The 19,304-nt window shown below is 40.8% G+C and overlaps 1 protein-coding gene and 1 non-coding gene across 5 annotated transcripts; both read right to left on the reverse strand.

Annotated features, from left to right (window-relative positions):
- Position 1: 1 nt before the first annotated feature.
- ano8a (anoctamin 8a) lies at positions 2 to 15,917 on the reverse strand. Of its 4 annotated transcripts, none has more exons than XM_065953893.1 (18): positions 15,539 to 15,906; positions 12,632 to 12,742; positions 10,729 to 10,861; positions 9,586 to 9,724; positions 9,363 to 9,459; positions 8,217 to 8,333; positions 7,958 to 8,085; positions 7,440 to 7,601; positions 6,403 to 6,555; positions 5,908 to 6,034; positions 5,630 to 5,685; positions 5,448 to 5,522; positions 3,949 to 4,446; positions 3,361 to 3,531; positions 3,053 to 3,244; positions 2,836 to 2,967; positions 2,440 to 2,550; positions 2 to 1,361 (listed from the first exon to the last, which is right to left on the reverse strand). In XM_065953893.1, the coding sequence occupies exons 1-18, from the start codon at positions 15,849 to 15,851 to the stop codon at positions 699 to 701; spliced, it is 3,378 nt and encodes a 1,125-aa protein (XP_065809965.1). In that variant the 5' UTR covers positions 15,852 to 15,906; the 3' UTR covers positions 2 to 698. The 4 variants fall into 4 exon arrangements, with proteins under 4 accessions (XP_065809965.1, XP_020500081.2, XP_020500083.2 ...); XM_020644425.3 differs by having other exon boundaries at positions 3,361 to 3,534; XM_020644427.3 differs by having other exon boundaries at positions 3,361 to 3,501; positions 15,539 to 15,905.
- trnak-cuu (transfer RNA lysine (anticodon CUU)) lies at positions 6,848 to 6,920 on the reverse strand. Its single transcript has one exon. It is a non-coding gene; the product is annotated as a tRNA-Lys (tRNA).
- Positions 15,918 to 19,304: the final 3,387 nt, after the last annotated feature.

Raw genomic sequence — 19,304 nt, forward strand, 5'->3', positions numbered from 1 at the left:
ATCATTTTAGTGTTTTTATTTTATAACTTTAGTTGAAATGCATGCTCCTTATTTTATTTTTTATTTTTTTACATGGTAACAAAACAAGTCATTGCCTTATCTGTTAATGGATGTTTATTCAAGAGTGATATTTATTTGCATCATAGAAGTACATTCACTAATTCATGTAGTAAAATAATTCATAGAAAATAAAATGTCAGAAAAATAGAATACTTTTTTCAAGGTCACAGTGAGTATAATCAGACCTATTGCGGAGGAATACAATGGCTTTAAAAGTGCTATACAACTGAAAATAGGTGATAAATGTGTAATGCATGCATTACAGACAGGCATCAGAATGAGAAACGAGACGAAGCACGGGAAGATGCAGGTCAAATCACTGATGCTCAGGTCCTCTTTTTGAAAACGATCCGGCTGTTGAAACCAGGCGGACATGCAGTATTGTCGCCGGATCATCGAGCCCTGTTCACAGAGTAACACATACTGTACACATTTTTACATGGACGCTGGATAGTCAAGTGTTTATAGATACAGTAGAATACTTTGTGCAGAGTAAGTTGCATTGAGAGTGAAAGTCTAGCACTTGCTGACCTTACATGTGGTCCTTGTGACTAATGTGCTCCCCTACAGTACAGGTGTTACAGTCTATTTACATTGCTCTCAGTTCATTATATTACATTGGTATCCTTGAATATTTATTAACTCTTGGAACCCGAGTTTTCAGAATCAGTCAACTGTCTTGATTCTCCTTTTTCCGACTCATTAGAGGGTAACTCCTCCTGGCTTGTGTTTAACTCAGCTCTGTTTGGTTGAGTGTTAGCAGGTTGACCTGTTGTTTGTGTCCCGTTCACACACACCACAGTCCCCTCTGATTTGCTGAAACTGAACAGCTTTCCTGGACTGAATGTCCTGTTAGGGGACTGTGATCTCTCGTGGCCACCAGGGAGCGCTGAAGAAGCCACGGTTGACCCCGGTGACGCTCCAGCTGCCACCGCCGGCTCCTTTTTCACCTCGGGTGACTTCAAGAACTTGAGAAATCCCGGCAGCTTTGCCTCTCCTCCTGTGGGGGACTGAGCCGGTGAGCGTGAGGTGCCAGAGGAAAACTTCCCCTGCAGAGGGATGATCTGCTTCAGTTTCATCACGTTGTTGTTTCCCAGCAGTGAGCTCGGTCTCTTTGGTTTGTCGCCTGCTTTGCCCCCTGTTGCTTTGTCATGGTGGTGCTGGTGCTGGGAGTCTGCCTTGTGGTAGTCGCTCTCCTGGCGGGCCTCGACCTGCAGCTCAGCCTGACGCTGGAGCTCCTCTTCTTCACGTCGGCGTCTGAGCTGCTGCTGGAAGTGCTGCTGGGCCTGCTGCTCGTGTTTCTGAATGGGTTAGAAAGATCAAATGAAGACACAGAGGTGGAGAGGGAAAGCAAAAGACAGGGGAAACACTGATAAGGGAAGAAAACCGATTGAGGAAGGACACAAAATAATGTAAGGTAGTAATGCTGACAAGCACATGGTAGATCATTTCACACTGGAGTGTTAACTGAGGAGTACCTGAGCCTTTGTTATTTCTATTTATGCTATAAGTATTTGAAGCTGAAGGGCTTTAAACTAGGTGAACACAGCGACCTCTGGTGGCTGATGATAATTATAGCAGTCCTGTAATGAAACATTTCAGTCTCGTGATCAACTTATGTCCAAGACGCCTGGATGTTATCAGTTAAAGCTATATATGTACTTTTAATCAGAGGTTCTACATATAATAAACATGTGATTGTGTTAGACATTGATATCACCTTGCATTGTCAAACCAGCTTTAATGTAGTTATGTGGTGAAGTTCTTTCTGTTTCTTTGGGCTTCTGTTTCTGAAATGTATAGTTGATATTAACTTGACATTTATAGTCCCAATGTGATGTATTAGATACTTATATTCATTAGTTAGCTTATTTATTTACTACATTTATTCATGATATCTGGTGGAACATTTTTATAATTATGGCAGATGAAAATAAAACGCTACTTTTCACAGGAGTTAAACAAGGTTTGGAACGTTTGGTATCATCTGCCTATCCCAATTCTTTACTGTTAAATGATTCTATCACCCTGTCCTGTGCTTAGTTAACACAAACCAGATGTTTGTTTACGACAAATATGCTGAATTTTTCTCATATTGTTACTTTGCTATCTCATGACAAGACAAATCTAAAACACCATCAAAACAGGAGCCACTTATGTGATTCAAACATGATACAAAAAAACAGTCAAACACATACAGTCATTTCTTATGGGCAGTCAGAAAATGCTGCAGTAGTGTTTATGTCTGGACAATACATCGAACAAACCAGGGGACACAAAGGGATACATGTTGGAAGATGTGATATCATTTGCACAAAGTGCAGCCAGCAGCAAGCCTTGCGTTGGCCGAAGGTCTTTCAAGCTATCACACAACTATACCTTGAAAGCTTCCCTTCGTCGATACTCTAGCTTGGCCATCTCTTCTGCTACCCAGCCAGGGATATCAGGGATGGCAACATGGATGACGTACTTTAGGAGGATTGCAAAGTGCTGAAAACCACCGAGACCACAGAGGGACAGGCTCAACAAACGGTTACATCGAGACACAATCAATTTTCCTCTCTGTATTTTTAGCAAGCACATCACAACAAATACTCAAAACTCACATGAGGTTTGGTTTTCATCGATAACTTAACTATTCATATTTAAAGGTTTTACATATTCTACAAAAATAGCTGGCTAATGTAAAACCTGTGAAGGGAAACTAGATTCCCTTCAAACTACAGAACTCATCATAGACAAACCTGTGTTGATCAGAAACAGGACAGTTCGTACCTCTAGTAAGACGATGGATATGATGGTCATCTCAGGGCTAAGCCAGGGAAACAGACGCTGCAGTTGACCACACTGACCAATCAGGTAACAGTTTACGATGATGGCGATCAAGCCCATGGCCTCCATTGCAGTCTGATGGTGAGTGAATGAGAATCAAGGCATTTAGACTGTGTTCAGTGCAGCCTGAAGGCACCACTGATATTTTGCTAACACTGACCTGCCATTGTCCGATATTCTCCACCCTCTGTCCGAAGGGTCTCTGCAGGCCGGTGCAGAGCTTCAGCGCGTCACTGCGGATCTCAATGATGTTGTTGATAAGAGCACACATGGCCGCCAGGGGAAACGCAGAGGAGAAAAGCACCACATAACCAAATTGAATGAACATTTCCTGATAGTCCTGGAGCGTGTCCTGTCGAGACCATAACAAACAAAAAAAAGTGAATAACATCACAAGCCATTGATATAAAATGGTTACAGATGTTCTAACAAGATGCAAGATCATTTTGAAAAAGCAAAACTCTTCACCTCGTATGTCTGCATACAGCTCTCAATCTCAGCCTGGGTCAGAGTGACAGTTTGAGGTTCTTCAGGTGGATCGATCCATGACTTCTTCTCTTCTTTCCCCTCCTTCTCATTCTTTCTTCTCTGACAGAGAGAGTCAGATTCCTTTGGAGAGGACACATGCTCCTTGGTTTCCTGCTAGGGTAAACATTAGACTACAATACTTTCTCTAGTGAATACTCAGGCATGGTAAAATCTACAGTTTAGTTTAGGATACTTTTATTTCATGATATGACTTAATTATTACTTATGTATTTTAAGGGTTGGAATAATCTTAATATATCAATACAGTTAAACAATATTTTTCCTTTTTGGCCCAAGATGTGGATTACTGTATTTCTGCATGTCTATGTTTTTGCATGGAGACATTGTACAGGCATTCCTTCTTTGTTGATAGTGTTGCTCTGAGTAACCTGTACCCATTTAATGTGCACATAAGTGCCTTCCTTCAGGGCAGGTGGTATGGCATATCTGGATAAAAGCAGTGGTTGGGATGGATAAAACCCCAAAGGTGAAAGGGTGATGTGTCATAAAAGCAAGCAGACCACATACTTGACTCAGCGATTCGCAATCACTGTCCTCGTCACAGCTGTCAAAAATACTGGACGGGTCCATCCCCTCCTCTACCAGCGTTGGACTGTCCTCGAGGAAGCTGTCAAACACCGGCTGGGTTTCTGTCGTCACGTCCTGGTAGTCGACCTTCTCCGTGAAGCTGACTTTACGTTGCTTCAGATTGCTGTCACTCATGTCCCACTCTTCCTCTGACAGCCTGAATCCGGCTTTCAGATCCCCTCTTCTCCTCGGCTCAGGATTACCGTTAGCGGTGTGACTGACGCCGATCCCTCTGGGACCCAGGAAGGAATAAGCTGTCATTGAGGCTTGAGCCTTTCCCAGAGCAAGGCGGCCATATTTGAGCATGATGGCTTGGAGGAGCTCCCAAAGCACCTTTGGGGTGAAGACACCCAGCTTGTTTTGCTCATAGATATAAGGCTGGAGGACCTCTTTGATGTTCTGTAGGAATTGGCGGAAGATCAGTAGAGTGGCTAGCATCTGTGAGGAGAGGGAAAACATCTGTAAGTGTTCTGAATGAGTGCTGAAGATATGACATGCACATAGTCCCAAATAAACCTTGGTACAGATAAACAGGCTAATGGTATCACTCTATTTGAATACTAGGACACACCCGCTTGTGACGACCCCTTACTGTGTCAGTGCTCTTCCTGTTGCCTTGTATCTCTCCCCACTCAGGTTGCCTTCAGGTATAAAGGGGCAGAGCCACTTAATTTGTTGTCATGAACCTGGGCAGGCTGGGCCTCAGTATTTAAGTTGGCTTCTCAGTCTCTACCTCTCTCTTGTCAACACTTACTTTGTGTTCTTTGTTTAGCCTCCACAACACTACACACACATTCACCATGGCAATCACCACTGATCTACAGACTGCATATTCTTTTATTAGGATATGTTGCTTTAGTTTTCAATAAATAATCACTTAAATAACTTTAAAACTGTGTGGTCTCCCTGTTTGTCCAGCTCACTGAGCCTGGGTTGTGACACGCTCCATCATGCAATAAGAACCTTTTTCTGTTTTGGAAGTTCTTCTTTTGTCATCAACAGGTGACAATGCTGCATTCTAGCCTCAGAGTTGCATCTTGTGCCTCAATCTTAAGCACAATATCCTGTATGTAGCCATTGAGTGTGAATTAAAGACCCCTTTAAGAATTGTCTTTTCTTCAAACGTGTCAACACTTGAAACTGGTTTTTCTAGCAACTCATGAAGTGCCATAAAAGCTGCAAAAGCTGAAATCAGAAGCCTGCGCTTTGTCTAACTGTCAGAAATCAAAGATCAATTGTTAAATAATAACACATAATTTTGAGCAGTACATTTTCGGCTTTATCACTGTCCCCTGCATATTTGCCTTTTGAAAACCTTGCTAGGCAGACATAAAAAACATGACCATGAATTAGTAATCAGTTTTTTTGCAAAGGCTAATGTCACTTGGAGATCATTATTTTGTTTACAGGTTTTTGTTACTGCCCACAGTTTTTGTCACCTCTTTCAGTCTCTCCATGTCCTTGAGGTAGAATCCAATGTAGAAAAGGCTTAGGTAAGAATTGATGAATTCAAACTGTTAAAACAAAGACAGGAAGGAAACATTACAAGCAGTCAAAAACTTGGTCAGACAAGACAAACTGTCTCTTTTCTACCTAAATCTGAAGAGGAACAATGACTCACAAAAACCATCTTGATGATGAGATTATTCTCATAGGCACTCTGCAGTCTGTAGTTCTCTGGAGAAAGAAGCATTTATGAAGTTACTATAGAATGACAGTAAAAGGTTTTATCTTGTATGTGCCTCATTTATCTTTTTCAGAGAGTAAAAAGAAGAGACAAGCCTACCCTTGATAACAATCAGAGACATTTTAATTTAATTTCTTACAAAATAATTCCTCTGAAGTATAACAGAGAAAGCCGATCACAACTTTGCCCAGAGGATGTTTAACATCTCTTACCCATGTCATTGAGCCAGTAGGCAATCTTCTTATACACTTCATCACATACAGTCACAGTAAGGGCCAGGAGTATCTTAGGAATGAATCTTGTGATACCTGGAAGCTCCTGGATCTCCATCACCACTTCCTGTTAGGTGCATGAGACACATTATAAATATTTGATACGTCCTTTTCATTCTCTCAAATCCCACATCTGTAATAATAAGTAAGTAATTAAAATGGCTCTAAAATCAAATGGCATAAGTTCATTGAAATGGGCTTTCTGTAACCTGTTTGTTAAAATGTTATAATATAACACATTTAAAGTAGACTGGATCCTAACTTTTGTCCTTATAATACGCTGTAATGCTGCTATTTCTGTTTCTGAAGCTGTTCCAGCCGTTTCAGCTGGTTTATACTCTTCAAAAGAAATACGTTCACACAGTATCAGCCCAGTATTTTTTCAGTACTAGGCCATGTCTTGCATAACGTCCATGCCGTGTTATGTATTCAGACCTGCAGTTCCAGGCAGAGCAGCATGGCGAGGAAGACAAAGCAGAGACAGAGGAGACAGATGGGCAGGCTGACCAGCCATCTGAACAGAGCTCTCTTCCAGGGCGGGTAGTAAAACTCCTCGCAGCCCGTTATAGGACTGCAGCGCTTCACTCCCTGCAGAGACAGACGAGGAAGAGATAACAGCCGGGGAAAGGCTTTATTTAAAATCACAATTACAATCCCATTATTTGGACAGTGGATTTTAAGTATGTCTTCTGCAAAATAGCCAAATGCTTAATTATTTTTCTAATCCAACTTTTTCTGGCTTTATCCAAGTTTTGCCACTCAATTTCTCACACAACTTGTAATATTCCATAAATCCATCTGCACTGACGGTGGCCTTACATTTTCATATCACTCGGTCATATGTTAACTATGCTGCCGTTACCATCCCAAAAACATTGTGCGCCCAACGTGGGGCTCGAACCCACGACCCTGAGATTAAGAGTCTCATGCTCTACCGACTGAGCTAGCCGGGCATGATGTCACCACCTCCCACATGTTTTTTTCAAGCTGTTCCCCCCCCCTTGTCCCCTCCCTCTAACCCTCTATTCATTTCTCACAACAGGAGGTGGGCTGAGGGTGGGGGCTGGGGGAGGCTACCCAAGGCCCTCTTCCTTCCTTCCTTCCCTCCCTCCCTGAGAGCACATGGGGACTGAAGACACGCTACTCTTGTGAACACGCCCATGTTTCCCTGTGTTGTGCTAACCGAGTCGCTGCAGGGTTGCGTAACTGCTCACTGATAAAACATGCAACCAGACCACATTTGCAGCTCTGCGTGATCTGACATGAATAAACTGTATCTAATGTGATCGTTGACATTTTCAGAGGAGTTGTAGAGGTCTCTTAACCCTCGAATAGATTGTGACTGTGAATGTTGGGAGGTCTATCTGAGCGAATGCAGAAGGAAGAGAATATAAGTCTTTGCAAAGCCACAACAAAACAACACAGTTTTTTTTCATCCACGCATTCTACAACGTAAGAAGCGATCCTCTCACCCTAAACTGTGGTCTGGGCTCCTCTAAGGACTCAGCGGGGGTGTCAAGGGTCCCCCACCTGTAGGCGAGCTCAGCTTCTCGCCTCTTCCAGCGCTCCAGAAACAGTGTCGCCCACACAACGTTGAAGAGGGCGAAAACAACACAGCAGATATCCTGACTGGTCTGTAAGAGAATCAACAGATACACAGATAAGCCTTGTACGCCTGATTTTGCTGAACAAAATCTGCACAATTGATTAATGATCTCATGTAAGTATTGTGCTGCTTCAACTCGTTTATACTTGTCTTCTTATCCTTTCAAAACACACCAAGGAAATCAAATACATGTAGCTAGATAGTCAGCAAAGTAGGCATCAGAGTCTCTGTAACATCCTCACATTCCTGACATCAGAAGCATTAGTGGATGAAATAAAAAACAAAGCAGCAGTGCCCTATATTGTGACAGTTGAAGTGTGTTTTTTTTACTAATGTTGTAGTAGTTTGAAAAGACAGATCTTGTTAAAGAATTGAACTCAGTACCTGGTCAGCCTCTGCGAGGATCCAGAGCAGGAAGCCGATGACAGCAGGGTAAAGCATGGAGTTTGTGTAGAAACCAAGCCAGGCAAAATACATGCCGATCTTAACCCCAAAGTAGTCACAGATATCATCTAGAAAGCGGAGAGTATTTTGAACAACTTCCTAAAAGAATATTCATCATGTCTCCAACATTTAAAGTAAAAACAAGCTTTTACTCTTCTGTGAGATTTAAAGATGGGAAATTTGAATGTGTAGTTCTTACCCAGTGGCTGCCTCTCACACACAGCCTGGACCCACGATGTCATCAGCTGATTGAGGATCCTCTGCTCATGGAGAGGAAACATCTGATGGATCACTCCTCGAGCTACCAGCTCTGGTACTTCATAGGACACAACACATGATACACATGATATCTAGGCACTCATACTCTTTCTCCAATTCATTTAGCGGACGCTTTTGTCGAAAGCGACACACATCAGAGAGTAAGTACAACACAAGCAAGGATCTAGAGAAGAGGAAAAAAACGAACAGTTTAAAGTCCGATAAAACACAGGTGCTGACAGGAAGTGACCAGAGGCTAAGTACTGCTACATTTGCTCTTGAGAGCTCTAATCAGCTTAACGCCATCCTAGATATCGTCATTGTTGACATCAATAACAACAATCAATATCACCCTCAATATCATCGTCATCAGCATTGTTGTAGGTGTTCATGAATGAGCTGGGTCTTTAGCTTTTGTGTAAAGGTGCAAAGGGACTCTGCAGATCGAATGGAGTTTGACAGTTTGTTCCACCACCGAGGGGCAACGAAGGAGAAGAGTCAAGAAACATATGGCCTTGTTGTGAATGTTTGATCAGATGCCTTTCATTTCAGAAATGAAGACCTGGATGAGAGAGTTTAGGTAAGGGGCAGCCGTTTTTGTCGCTGTTTTGAAAACGAGCAGCAGGGTTTTTTAATTTGATGTGAGCAGTAATTTGGAGCCGGTGGAGGGAGATGAACAGCGGAGTTTCATGTGCTGTTTTGGGTAAGTATATATAGTAGAGAAGGGTACCGAGCACTGACCCTTGAGGCACCTCTGTGGATAAATTGTGCACTTCCAAGACACTCTAAAAGATCTGAGAGGTAAAACATGAACCTGCAGGGGACAGAAGTTCAAAGAGCGTGCAGGAGAATTTGATGGTTTACTGTGTCAAAGGCAGCAGCAGCTCTAGCAGCATTAAGAACTGAGGAATTACCAGCAGCTGTAGCTAAACGTAGCAATTCTGTTCACGACTTTCTAAACAACACGGGAAAAGTTACTCTGATAAATGTAGTTCCAAAATGGAAAACCTAATTTGCTGTACTGACACAATCTTTAAATGGACGATAAAAAAGAAAAGCAAGGCTTTTGTAATACATGTGGACATACTGATTGGCTGTCCCTCCAGGAAGTGAATGTTGTGAAGCACCTCCCCTTGTTTGGCTCGCAGATTGTCCAGCCAATACTTTATAATGATCTGACGCTCCTGAAAACACAGTCACGGAAAGACAGATCCTACTAATTAGAGACTTTTTTTGCTTTTAAGTGAGCCCGCAAAAGACACACTTAATGCAAAGTAACAATATGCATATTAGAAACAACCACCTCTCACCTGTGAGGTAAAGAAGCAGAGCTCGCTCTCGATGTTCTCGTAGATGTTGTCTTCCTCGCAGGAGAAGCGCCGCATCCCGCCACCAAACTGCGGTTTGACGGCCTTGTGCATGCTCATCTGCTCCGCCCCCTGCAGTAAACTGAGGGAGAGGACAGAGGGAAAGTGAGCAGCAGGATTAAATCTGATGGAGGACTGTGAGTGAGTGCAGGCTGGTATGCAGATGCACGACAGATTAGGTGCATTTACAGTAATCACACAAACAGTTTCAAACAAAGCTGTAACTGATGACCCTCATCTTGGTTTACAAATTCTGAATTTGTGCTGAGAAGTGCTTTAAGTAATAGTTCCACAATAGCAACAACACAATATGTCATTTGTTTTACCGGTGCGACTTCGGCAAACAAAACGTTACCTTGTTAGTGAACTTTGGAGGCACTTGTCTAGGTTTCTCCCACAATTTCACTCTTTATGCTAAGCTAACTCACGCCTTGTTTGAACTGCATGTATATATATATGCAAACAAAAAAAAAATGCTCAGAGATATAAAGTGTAGACTCAGCCCTATCTTTGAAAGAGTATTTTATTTTTTACAACATTGGCTTCCTCTGCAAATCTTGTTTCATTCAGTATGTTCAAGGTTTCTGCTTATTATTATTAAAAGGACATTTTTTCTTGCCAATGTAACTTCGCTAAATGTTGCTAAGTGCTAATGATGGAATAATGTTGGGTGTAACAAAGAGTACATTCTTTAATCTGCTCTTTTGGAGCAGGTAAAAGTGTCTCCAGTCACATTTGTCATGAATTGGTGCAATACAAAACCTGGTCCTGATTACAAATTAACTTGGTGTTTTACTCATCCTCCCTTTTGCAAAAATTACGCTGCAATGCATTTATAAGCAGCTAAAATTGTTACCACTAACAAAGAGGCATCATTTTGAAATTGCTTTGCCTCATTGTTATTCTAACCACAGTCCTAAAATCAAGAACCTGCAGAACAATCCATCGGCTGCTTGGAAAAGTGAAAACAAGCCAAGATGTGCGCTCTGAGAACAGTTCAAAGAAAGAAATGAACAGCCCACACATGCATCCAAACACACATCCACACTCATACATGAACACAAACACACACAGTTAAAGTCTTACTTCTCGAATGTTGTCGTGATGAAGAAGGCGTGTGTCTGGGCGTGTTTTTGCTGTCGGATCTGAATGCTGACCTGTGGGATCCCGACACGAAACTGATTCAGGAGCCACAGCAGAGTGTGGTCGTCTATGTTATCTGAAAGGAAGTAAAAGTATTTTGTTTGATGGCGGACTTTTTTCATCATTTACAGACAAATGAGTTTATCTTTTAACAATTAATTATTTGTCTACAATGATTTGATTCTTCACATATTTTCAGACATGTTATCCAGAAGCAGGACATGATGAGTTTGCTGCTGCATCAGTCACCGCTCTGACAGGAAGGCAGTAAAGCAGTGTGATGGTGGTGACTATTAAAGGTCACTCCCATTAAATCCCTTTCTACATACATCACTTCTTATTGTATATATGCTGAGGACTGGCTATAACTCAAGACTGGCTTCACGCGGATGAATGAAACCTTTCTGTGAGCTTTTTATTTTAATAAAATGATGGAGCAATTAATCATTAAACATTTTTTCAATTTTAATTAAATTCTATCTATTGGTCTAATACTGAAAGGGGGGACATAGATCATCAACGCTGATGAAGGCCTAGTGCTGAAATGCGTCCGTTGTTGTTTTGCTGTTCTTACCCAGATAAAGAAACCTAAAAGGACATTTGTGTGCTTTTTTTCTGTCTTTTTTTTTTTTTTTTGCGGTCATGCAGCTGAAACCTTGTTTACTGTCGAGTGTGCTCCTTTTGCTGTTCTTAACTGACTAAACTATACAGCTTTACAGTAAAACAGCAATTTGGTTAGAAGATATCCCCAATTACTAGGCATGTTTTGGGGCAACTTTCCAATAAAATGAATGAAACAAAATCAAAATAGCTTAGATAACCAATAACAGACCAATCATTGTTCTGGATTATTCATGCTGGCCACTTGTTAAACCTGTTGACATTTGTTTCATTTAGAATCCGGCACCGTCGTCATATTATTCTTGGCAGGAAGGCCAAAATAGAACAGATGCAGACCTGTCTAAAATATTTGTTTTTTAACCCATATTTCACTTCAATTCATTTCATTTGAATTTCACTTCAATTCATTTTTCTTTTGCTGTCATTTGTAAACTCCATGTTGTTTTGTCTCATAATTAAAGAGTAAAAATTAACACACACAGGAAGGAAGATTAGGAAGAAACGATTACATAGAAGAGAAAACTTCAAGGCACTCTCTTGTTTAAACGATTGAAATACCTTTATTTAAATTGCGTTTAAGCTATAAAACACGGTTGTTAGGATTTTAATGTCTGAGTGACTGCATGAGAAAGGCTGTGCCTTGGAGTTTTTTGTGTTCGCTATAAAAGTTCAGTTTTTAAAACTGGTGTCTGCGTTAATGCCTGCACTTCTTACTTGTTTTAATTATAATGAATCATTATGGCATTAAGCTTACTTTCAAGGAAATTTCTCAAAATCCTGATAATACTCGGCAAATTTAAAAATAATTTCCAAGATGAACAGAGAATGCAACTTACTGGACAGCAGGCTGGGACAGATTATTCTGTCACATATCCTAAAAAAAACATATCCAGCTTCTGCAGATAAAGCCATTTGATGTGGTGTTTTTGCATTTAGTCAACCCTGTATTTAGTTATGAAGTTTCTCATATTATTATAAAGTTGATAAAATTCTTTCTTACCAAACTTTTGTGCAACTAAAAATGCAGCATCCTGGTTATATGCTGTAGGACAGGCTGGACAGAGAAACAGTTAATGCACGAGAACTTATGCCCCCCTAGAGACTATTTAAAGTCCACGTGACACGTCAGAGTGGTTGGCTGACCACAAAACACAGTAATTGAGGATCCTCTGTTCTCTCTACAGTGTCAAAGGGGGGGGGCAGGCTAGACTACAATTTACTGTACCTGGAAATGTCATCAGGATGTCACAGTTTTCGGTGGGCACCATCTTTAGCCAGGACTTCCGGGACATAATATAGTGTCTGGCCTGCAGGAGACGCTTCCCAAACAGCTTATCTAAAAAGGAAATAAAGGATCAGCAGGCTGAGAAGGTGAGAGTGAGTTGAAATAAGGTTAATATAGTCTGAATGAGAGCCACACGGGGAGAAAGACGGATAGGCAGCTGGTGATATTTTGACAAGGACACAGACGACGGGGTTAGTCATTAGTCTACCTCTGCTACTCATCCCAGTGTTATTTCTCCAACATATTGTCTGCCCTTTCCTTGTTTGTTTGTGTTTTGCTTTGTTCTGGAGACAAAAGAGAGAGATGTATAAAACAATTGTTCAGCCAGGGTGAAGGTTGGCTGCGCAGCAGTGGTCACACGACTTTGAGCGAATTCAATGAGCTCTACATAAACAGATGATCTCTAAACTGGATGCTGTGTAAATAGCTGGCAAACTAGCTCTTCAAGTCTGTCCCCTGAAGCTGTTACGTGGAGCTAAAGCGACAGGCCCTCACAGTTGTATTTTCCCACTTATCACAATACAGTGTAAGATCTGAGGTCATCACTTTTGCTCTTCTTCTTTCACACGTTGGGTTCTCACTCTAAAGTCACACTCTGAGTCTGACGCTGCATAACGGCCCCAGTGACAGTCCTCTCTTTTTAATGTTCACTTAAGTCTCACTGTAAGTCTCTGTCAGGGCATGTGAGGATTAGGATTTCACTTTCAGCATCGCAACTACATTAGCACATCATCCAGAGCACGTCATATAGCTCTAATTTAAAGTTGTCATTTCTGCTGCTATGATATACTATTATGTTTCACATACAGCGACAGCTATACAAACTTCATATACGGCACGATAAGAAATGAAAGGAAACAATGCGAAAGGATCGTGTTTCTAATGCTGTAGAGCTGCAGCTGTAATGATGATGCATACATGCCGTGTCACTGACATTGAATGCTCTTTCTCATGCATGTTTCTGATGACTTGAGTGATGGTCTCTCTGATTCCCACTGACATAATTGCTCATTAAAGCCTGTACACATATAGATATCTCTTTATTGTCTCACTGCAAGGCAGCAGATATGAATCCATTGAGAGCGTCAACTTAAATGTCCGTCTGGAGCTTGTGTAGAGGGAAGAGTTAAAGCACTGCATGTACATGAGGTAACATACACAAGATATCACATTTATTTCATTGGTGCAAATTATCACGATGCGTAGTGTACCGTATATGAAACCACCATTTTGAAGCTTCCTCACATGGGCTGAAGGCTATCAATTTATAGATATTGAACATCATGTACTTTTGGGGAAGCATCATGGACTTTTTAAAAACTAACCTCTGGGATATGAAAGGTTAAACTACACTTTATAAACCTTTTAAATGTGTCATTATATATTAATTATATCACACTAACTCAATTAGTAGCTGCATGGTAAGAAAGTGGCCTTTCAATGATCACAATCTGGCTATGTGTCATAGTTTTGCAGATGATTCTTATTTTATCAAACATTTTAACAGACTGTTCAAGCACATTGATTATAGTCGAGTCAAATGGAATTAGGAAAAGGAGGTGAATTTATAAATGTTTTCATTTAAACAGGAAACTATGTCTCGCTTACGAATGACAGGAGAATTATCGACACATTTAAATGTTTACTTTGAAGGTCTGACATGGGCATGCGAATGGCATCTTTTACACATTTTCTTAAATCTGGCCCTTTAAGGAAAGTGACTGGATAAGTACTTTATTATTCAATGCCAGTCACTTTACACATCTAATAAATTACAGTTATACAATATGTAACAATATGAATCTCTTGTTAAACCAGAGCACATGGTGTAAAGGCTTCTACACTAAATGATCAGATGCACCACAACTGTTTTTCTACAACATCACACAACTGCTGTTGTAATAAATCTGCCATTGCCCTAAAGGTGGTCATCAGCCAACTCATCATTGATACTCTGGAGCGCAGCTGAACCGATACCACTAAGCCTATTATCGCACTAATACAGTTGAAACAGATGTAAGGGACTAGTAGCCTAATTGTGCCAGATATCCTCAGAATGTGACATTTTAACTGGTGAGCACTATTGGCTGATAGAATTTTAAGAGTTCATTTAGATATTTTGTGAGCCAGTATGTATGGCCATGAATGTGGTTGAGATTTCTCAAACTGCAGTGAAGATTTCCAGGCTGAAGCTGTAAATGTTTTAGGTCCATATTCAGAAAATCTAGATGACCAAACATAGGCACACCTATGGGATGCTAGTTGGGCAACAAACTCTAAAACTCTAGTGTGCCCAAGAAATAGACAGGGGCCCCTAAAATGACCATGCATCATCTCAGTTTGCAATGCTGCTGCTTAAAATCCTCGCCGTGCAAATCCCTACACCACCATAACACTGTACTCTTGCTCACTAACTACGAGGATATCTCTCATGTAAACACTTCAGTCTTCAGCAGCTCAGATCTAAGCCTGCACGACAATCTGTCTTTTGCACTCTTGAAAGTAACACAGGACGTGCACAAGACATCCTTCATGCACCTGTGGGCCACCACAGTCTGACTCTCTGCGGGCCTGTGTGAAACGATATACGCACAATGAAAAGACGCACGAAATCAATCAATGATTATTCACTCATTAAGTATCCAGTGAGTCATTCATTGAAGGCTATCTAGCATCAATGACTGCATCATTATGCCCATGCACAGTAGCCTATTTTTTTTTTTTTTATCCCATCCTGTTGTTTATTTTTCGTTGCAAATGAGCACAAATACCTTCATCCGATCTGTGCAAGCGTAAGACAAAAACTGAATTTCTGTTTGACGTTGTTTTTGTGCGTGTGTCTCTCACCGAGCACTCCGGACGGCGTTAAGGACGTGTGCTGCTGCTGTTGCTGCTGAAGCTGCTGCTGGTTGTTGGTTCTGTCCTGCTGCTCGCTTGGCACCGTCCTCTCCATCCTCTCCCCTGCCCCGTCGCTGTCGTCGACGTCTGCGGCTCCGCTGCTGCTACTGTGTACAGCAGCGTCGGTGTCAGCTGCTCCTTTGCCCGCCGCCTGCATAGTGGTGTGTGTGTGTGTGTGTGTGTGTGAGAGTGTGTGTGTGTTGGTGGGACAGAAGAACAACACCGCACGGGGGACTGTGTTTTTATTGCATGGCTGGTGCATGTAAAAGGAAAGCCCTCAGTGTATCTGATAGATGAGGAGGAGGAGGAGGAGGAACATGATCATGGCTCCTACACGTTACGCACAACAGTCGTGACTGTGGAGTGACGAAAGAGTTGAGGGGAACACCGCGCAGGCTGCAGGGATGCTAACAGGGACATAATATGGACATAATGAGCAACAAGGGAGTCAATCGACTATGCCTTCGATTATATTGATCATAATGAATATGCATGGTGTGATGCACGCTTTCATGATAGCCTACCTTATGCATTAAGTTCGAAATTTCTTAAATGAATAAATCAACATTTTGGGGGTTTGTGCTCTTTTAAGTTTTGTGAAATAGTCTAACATTGTGTTTTAAATGTATTTGAGAATACTTAACATGCTCCTTTTCTGTGAAATGTTAACGTTGTCTTATTGGCCACAGGGTAAGGTTTAAGCCAGGGATGGGCAACTTTGGTCACAGCAAGGGCCACATTAATTTAATTCTCACTGCCAGAGGGCCAAATTATAGGATACAAAAACGATTACAGTCAATTTTGTCTCCAATTTAACTCAACATATGCCAGTGATCAAATATTATTATGGACGTACTTCTGGTTTTCATGATTTCAGATTTAGTCATGTTTTCTTCATGTTCCCGATTAATTGATGTGTAAAAAATTGACCTGAGGGCCACGTCGAGGGTTGATGGGGGCCGCCAGTTGCCCACCCCTGATTTAAGCCTTAGCCTATGCTAGACTACTGCAAGAAGATACTTTTCTTAGTTTAGCACAAATTGGCCTCCTGAAAACTGTGGATTACAGCTAGACTGACTCTGTCCAAAGATAACTAGCTGGCTGGCAACACTTGAACTAACTATTTTTTTACAAGTAGGCTAGCCTAATATGATTGTTCATGCTGTAAAAAAAAAAAAAAAAGAAAAAAAAAGTTTAAACAGATTCAACCCCAGGAAAACTCTGAACATGGCCGTGTTTGTCACATACTTCTTTAAAAACACAAGGTGTTATTTTATCGAACTGTAAAGATAAAATAAATAAGATAGTAGCCTAAGTTGCCTAGTCAAAGTAAAGTTCTAGCCTACATAAGCTTTAGAGGTGCTGGTAGATTTAAGCTAGCTCCTTCCCCTTTATGTCTAACCGGCTTCCCTAACCGGCTGGAGGCTATAGCTTAGTAAACAACATTCAGGAGCACTTGAATATCTTCTCAGGTAGCTCATCTCTTGTCACAAAGGAATTAAGCACAGCTAATTTCACAAAAGACCCAACTACACAAGTAAAAACTGTCGACATAGCTTGTAGCAGTGTTCATTTTCCAACAAAAGTGTAGGCTAATAAATCAACCTAACAAAATCAACTGTCATCTTGTAAGTTAACGCACAAGCATTTTGGTGTTAAGCGGTCTTTAAGGGCAGGGATCCCAAACTTTCAGCTCATGACAGCCACACATGCACTAATAAGTCACTAAACACAAAAGAGTACAACAGCATAAAAATCATTAAATTATTTTTAATGTTCTAAATTTTTGGGTGGGTCGCAAGATGGCTCCCAAACACCATTTTGGGAGCCAATTTTTAGTGGTGGGTAATCCAGCCTTAAACGTAACTGAGAATGACTGACAGGACTCCGAGTACTCGAGAAGCCCATATTTGTAACTTCTCAAGGACCCTGAGAGGTAAAGCCAGTGCCCCCTTGAGCATATCCATTGTGTTTAGGACAAAAGACAAAAATTCATCTGAAAAGTCTTAAGAAACTGACCCTAGATAATTTAGCCTTCTGTGTGCACAAGCCCTAGACATGTGCTGCCAGCATGGACTAATAAGTGGACATAACTTCTTGATTTCAAGAGAGAGGCCGGTGTTAAGTGCCTTTAACCTGCATTCTTTCTAATTGTCAGCAGTGGTCGATTGCACTGATTGCAAAAAGAAGTCATACCAAATGTAGATTTACTAGAAGACCATTCTAACCTAGCCTAATTAATGACCTTGTTATTTCTTGTCCCAGAGAGTTTATGGACTCAATCCTTAGTTCAAAGACGTCTTACAGCTTGATTTTTGGTTCCGTTTGGAGTCAAATAGAAAATAAAGCAGTTTATCTGTTATAGGCATGGACAAATCACTTCTACTTTGAAACCAGGTGCAATATAGAGGCCTATAAATGCTATCCGCCATCTTGTCCAAATGTGGTGAACTAACACAAAAAAGGGGGTTTGGGTGGTGAGTCCACAAAGCAATTGGTAAAATCAAGGTTATACATTTCCTTCTATACAAACAGGCTGTTTCCAGTCAGGCCTTTCCCGTCACTGCATTTTAAAAACACTCTGAAAGATAAACAGCTTGGAGAGTTAAATGATAACTAATAAGAACACCATATGGTTCTGTATTTAATTCTCTATGTGCCATTTTCCACAAACAACACAAATAAAACTGTGTATGTTTTGACAACAGAACCAGGGAGACACTTCTTACTCATTCACACCTTCTGTTTGGCCGTCACCCAAAGACTCATCTGCCTGCCATAGGTGCTCACTGTCACACAACGCTGACTCTTTAAATTCTCCCTACGTTCTTCCTGTTTGTTTGTTTTCTGTTTCACTTATTTGAACATGGAGAAGCAAACACAGTGTCAGAAGACTAGTAAGCTTGTTCACGTATATTTACATATTCATGACAGTCATTTATCTCCCATTGCAGTTTGGCAATGCACTACTATGGGCACTAGATGGAGGCATTAGACAGTTACACCAGCAGGGCTATCTGCCTGCTGACAAATATTAATAAGACAATCAAAATGAAATGTATTGCTGTTTCTCTTTTGTTGTTTTCCAAAATCATACATTGTGGTTTAAATATCTCCCTCTGCCCTCTGACTTAAAGTCTCAAGTCAATTTACTTTATTCATTCACCAGAAAAATCTCAAATTTGTCACAAGGCTTTTTTAATCCCCAAAATCTGTTTTTCACAGATTCACCTTTTTAAAAAGGAGGAAACCCTTCAAAAATGATTTTTTTAACAGGAAAAAGGGGAAGTGCGGTAGAATAAAAAAAGGTTTTATCATCAGAATGTAGAGTAAGAAAAGACAATACAAGAAAGCTATCTCTCTCAAGAGAAAGTTTTCAATACTGTAACGTAGAAAAATCAACCGGATGCTTCTATTTGCTATTTTTATGGAGAAAATGTAGGTCATTTTGCAGCAGTACCTCTGTCAAAACTTTTAAAAAAAAATAGTTTTACCCGAAAGGTCTTCATCAGATCACTGACCCTTTAAATAGAAGCATTCAAGACATTATGACTTTTAAATTAAAGTTTTGCATTTTTTCTTATTTCTTTTCTTATTTTTTCTCTTCGTTTTACTTTGTTTTACTCAAAATGAACAAAATATTTTACTACCACAAATAAAATAACTATTTACATTACATAATAGGCTAGTATTATTTAGAGTATGATAGCTCACA

Source organism: Labrus bergylta, chromosome 4 (genome assembly GCF_963930695.1).
Source record: "Labrus bergylta chromosome 4, fLabBer1.1, whole genome shotgun sequence".
Taxonomy (NCBI): Eukaryota; Metazoa; Chordata; class Actinopteri; order Labriformes; family Labridae; genus Labrus; species Labrus bergylta.

Coding starts and splice junctions, on each gene's coding strand:
- ano8a (XM_020644425.3), bottom strand. CDS start 15,851: ATGCACCAGCCATGCAATAAAAACACAGTCCCCCGTGCGGTGTTGTTC. Junction 9,725..10,728: donor ATCACGACAACATTCGAGAA/GTAAGACTTTAA, acceptor CCTCTCCCTCAG/TTTACTGCAGGGGGCGGAGC. Junction 1,362..2,439: donor GACGAAGGGAAGCTTTCAAG/GTATAGTTGTGT, acceptor TAACCCATTCAG/AAACACGAGCAGCAGGCCCA.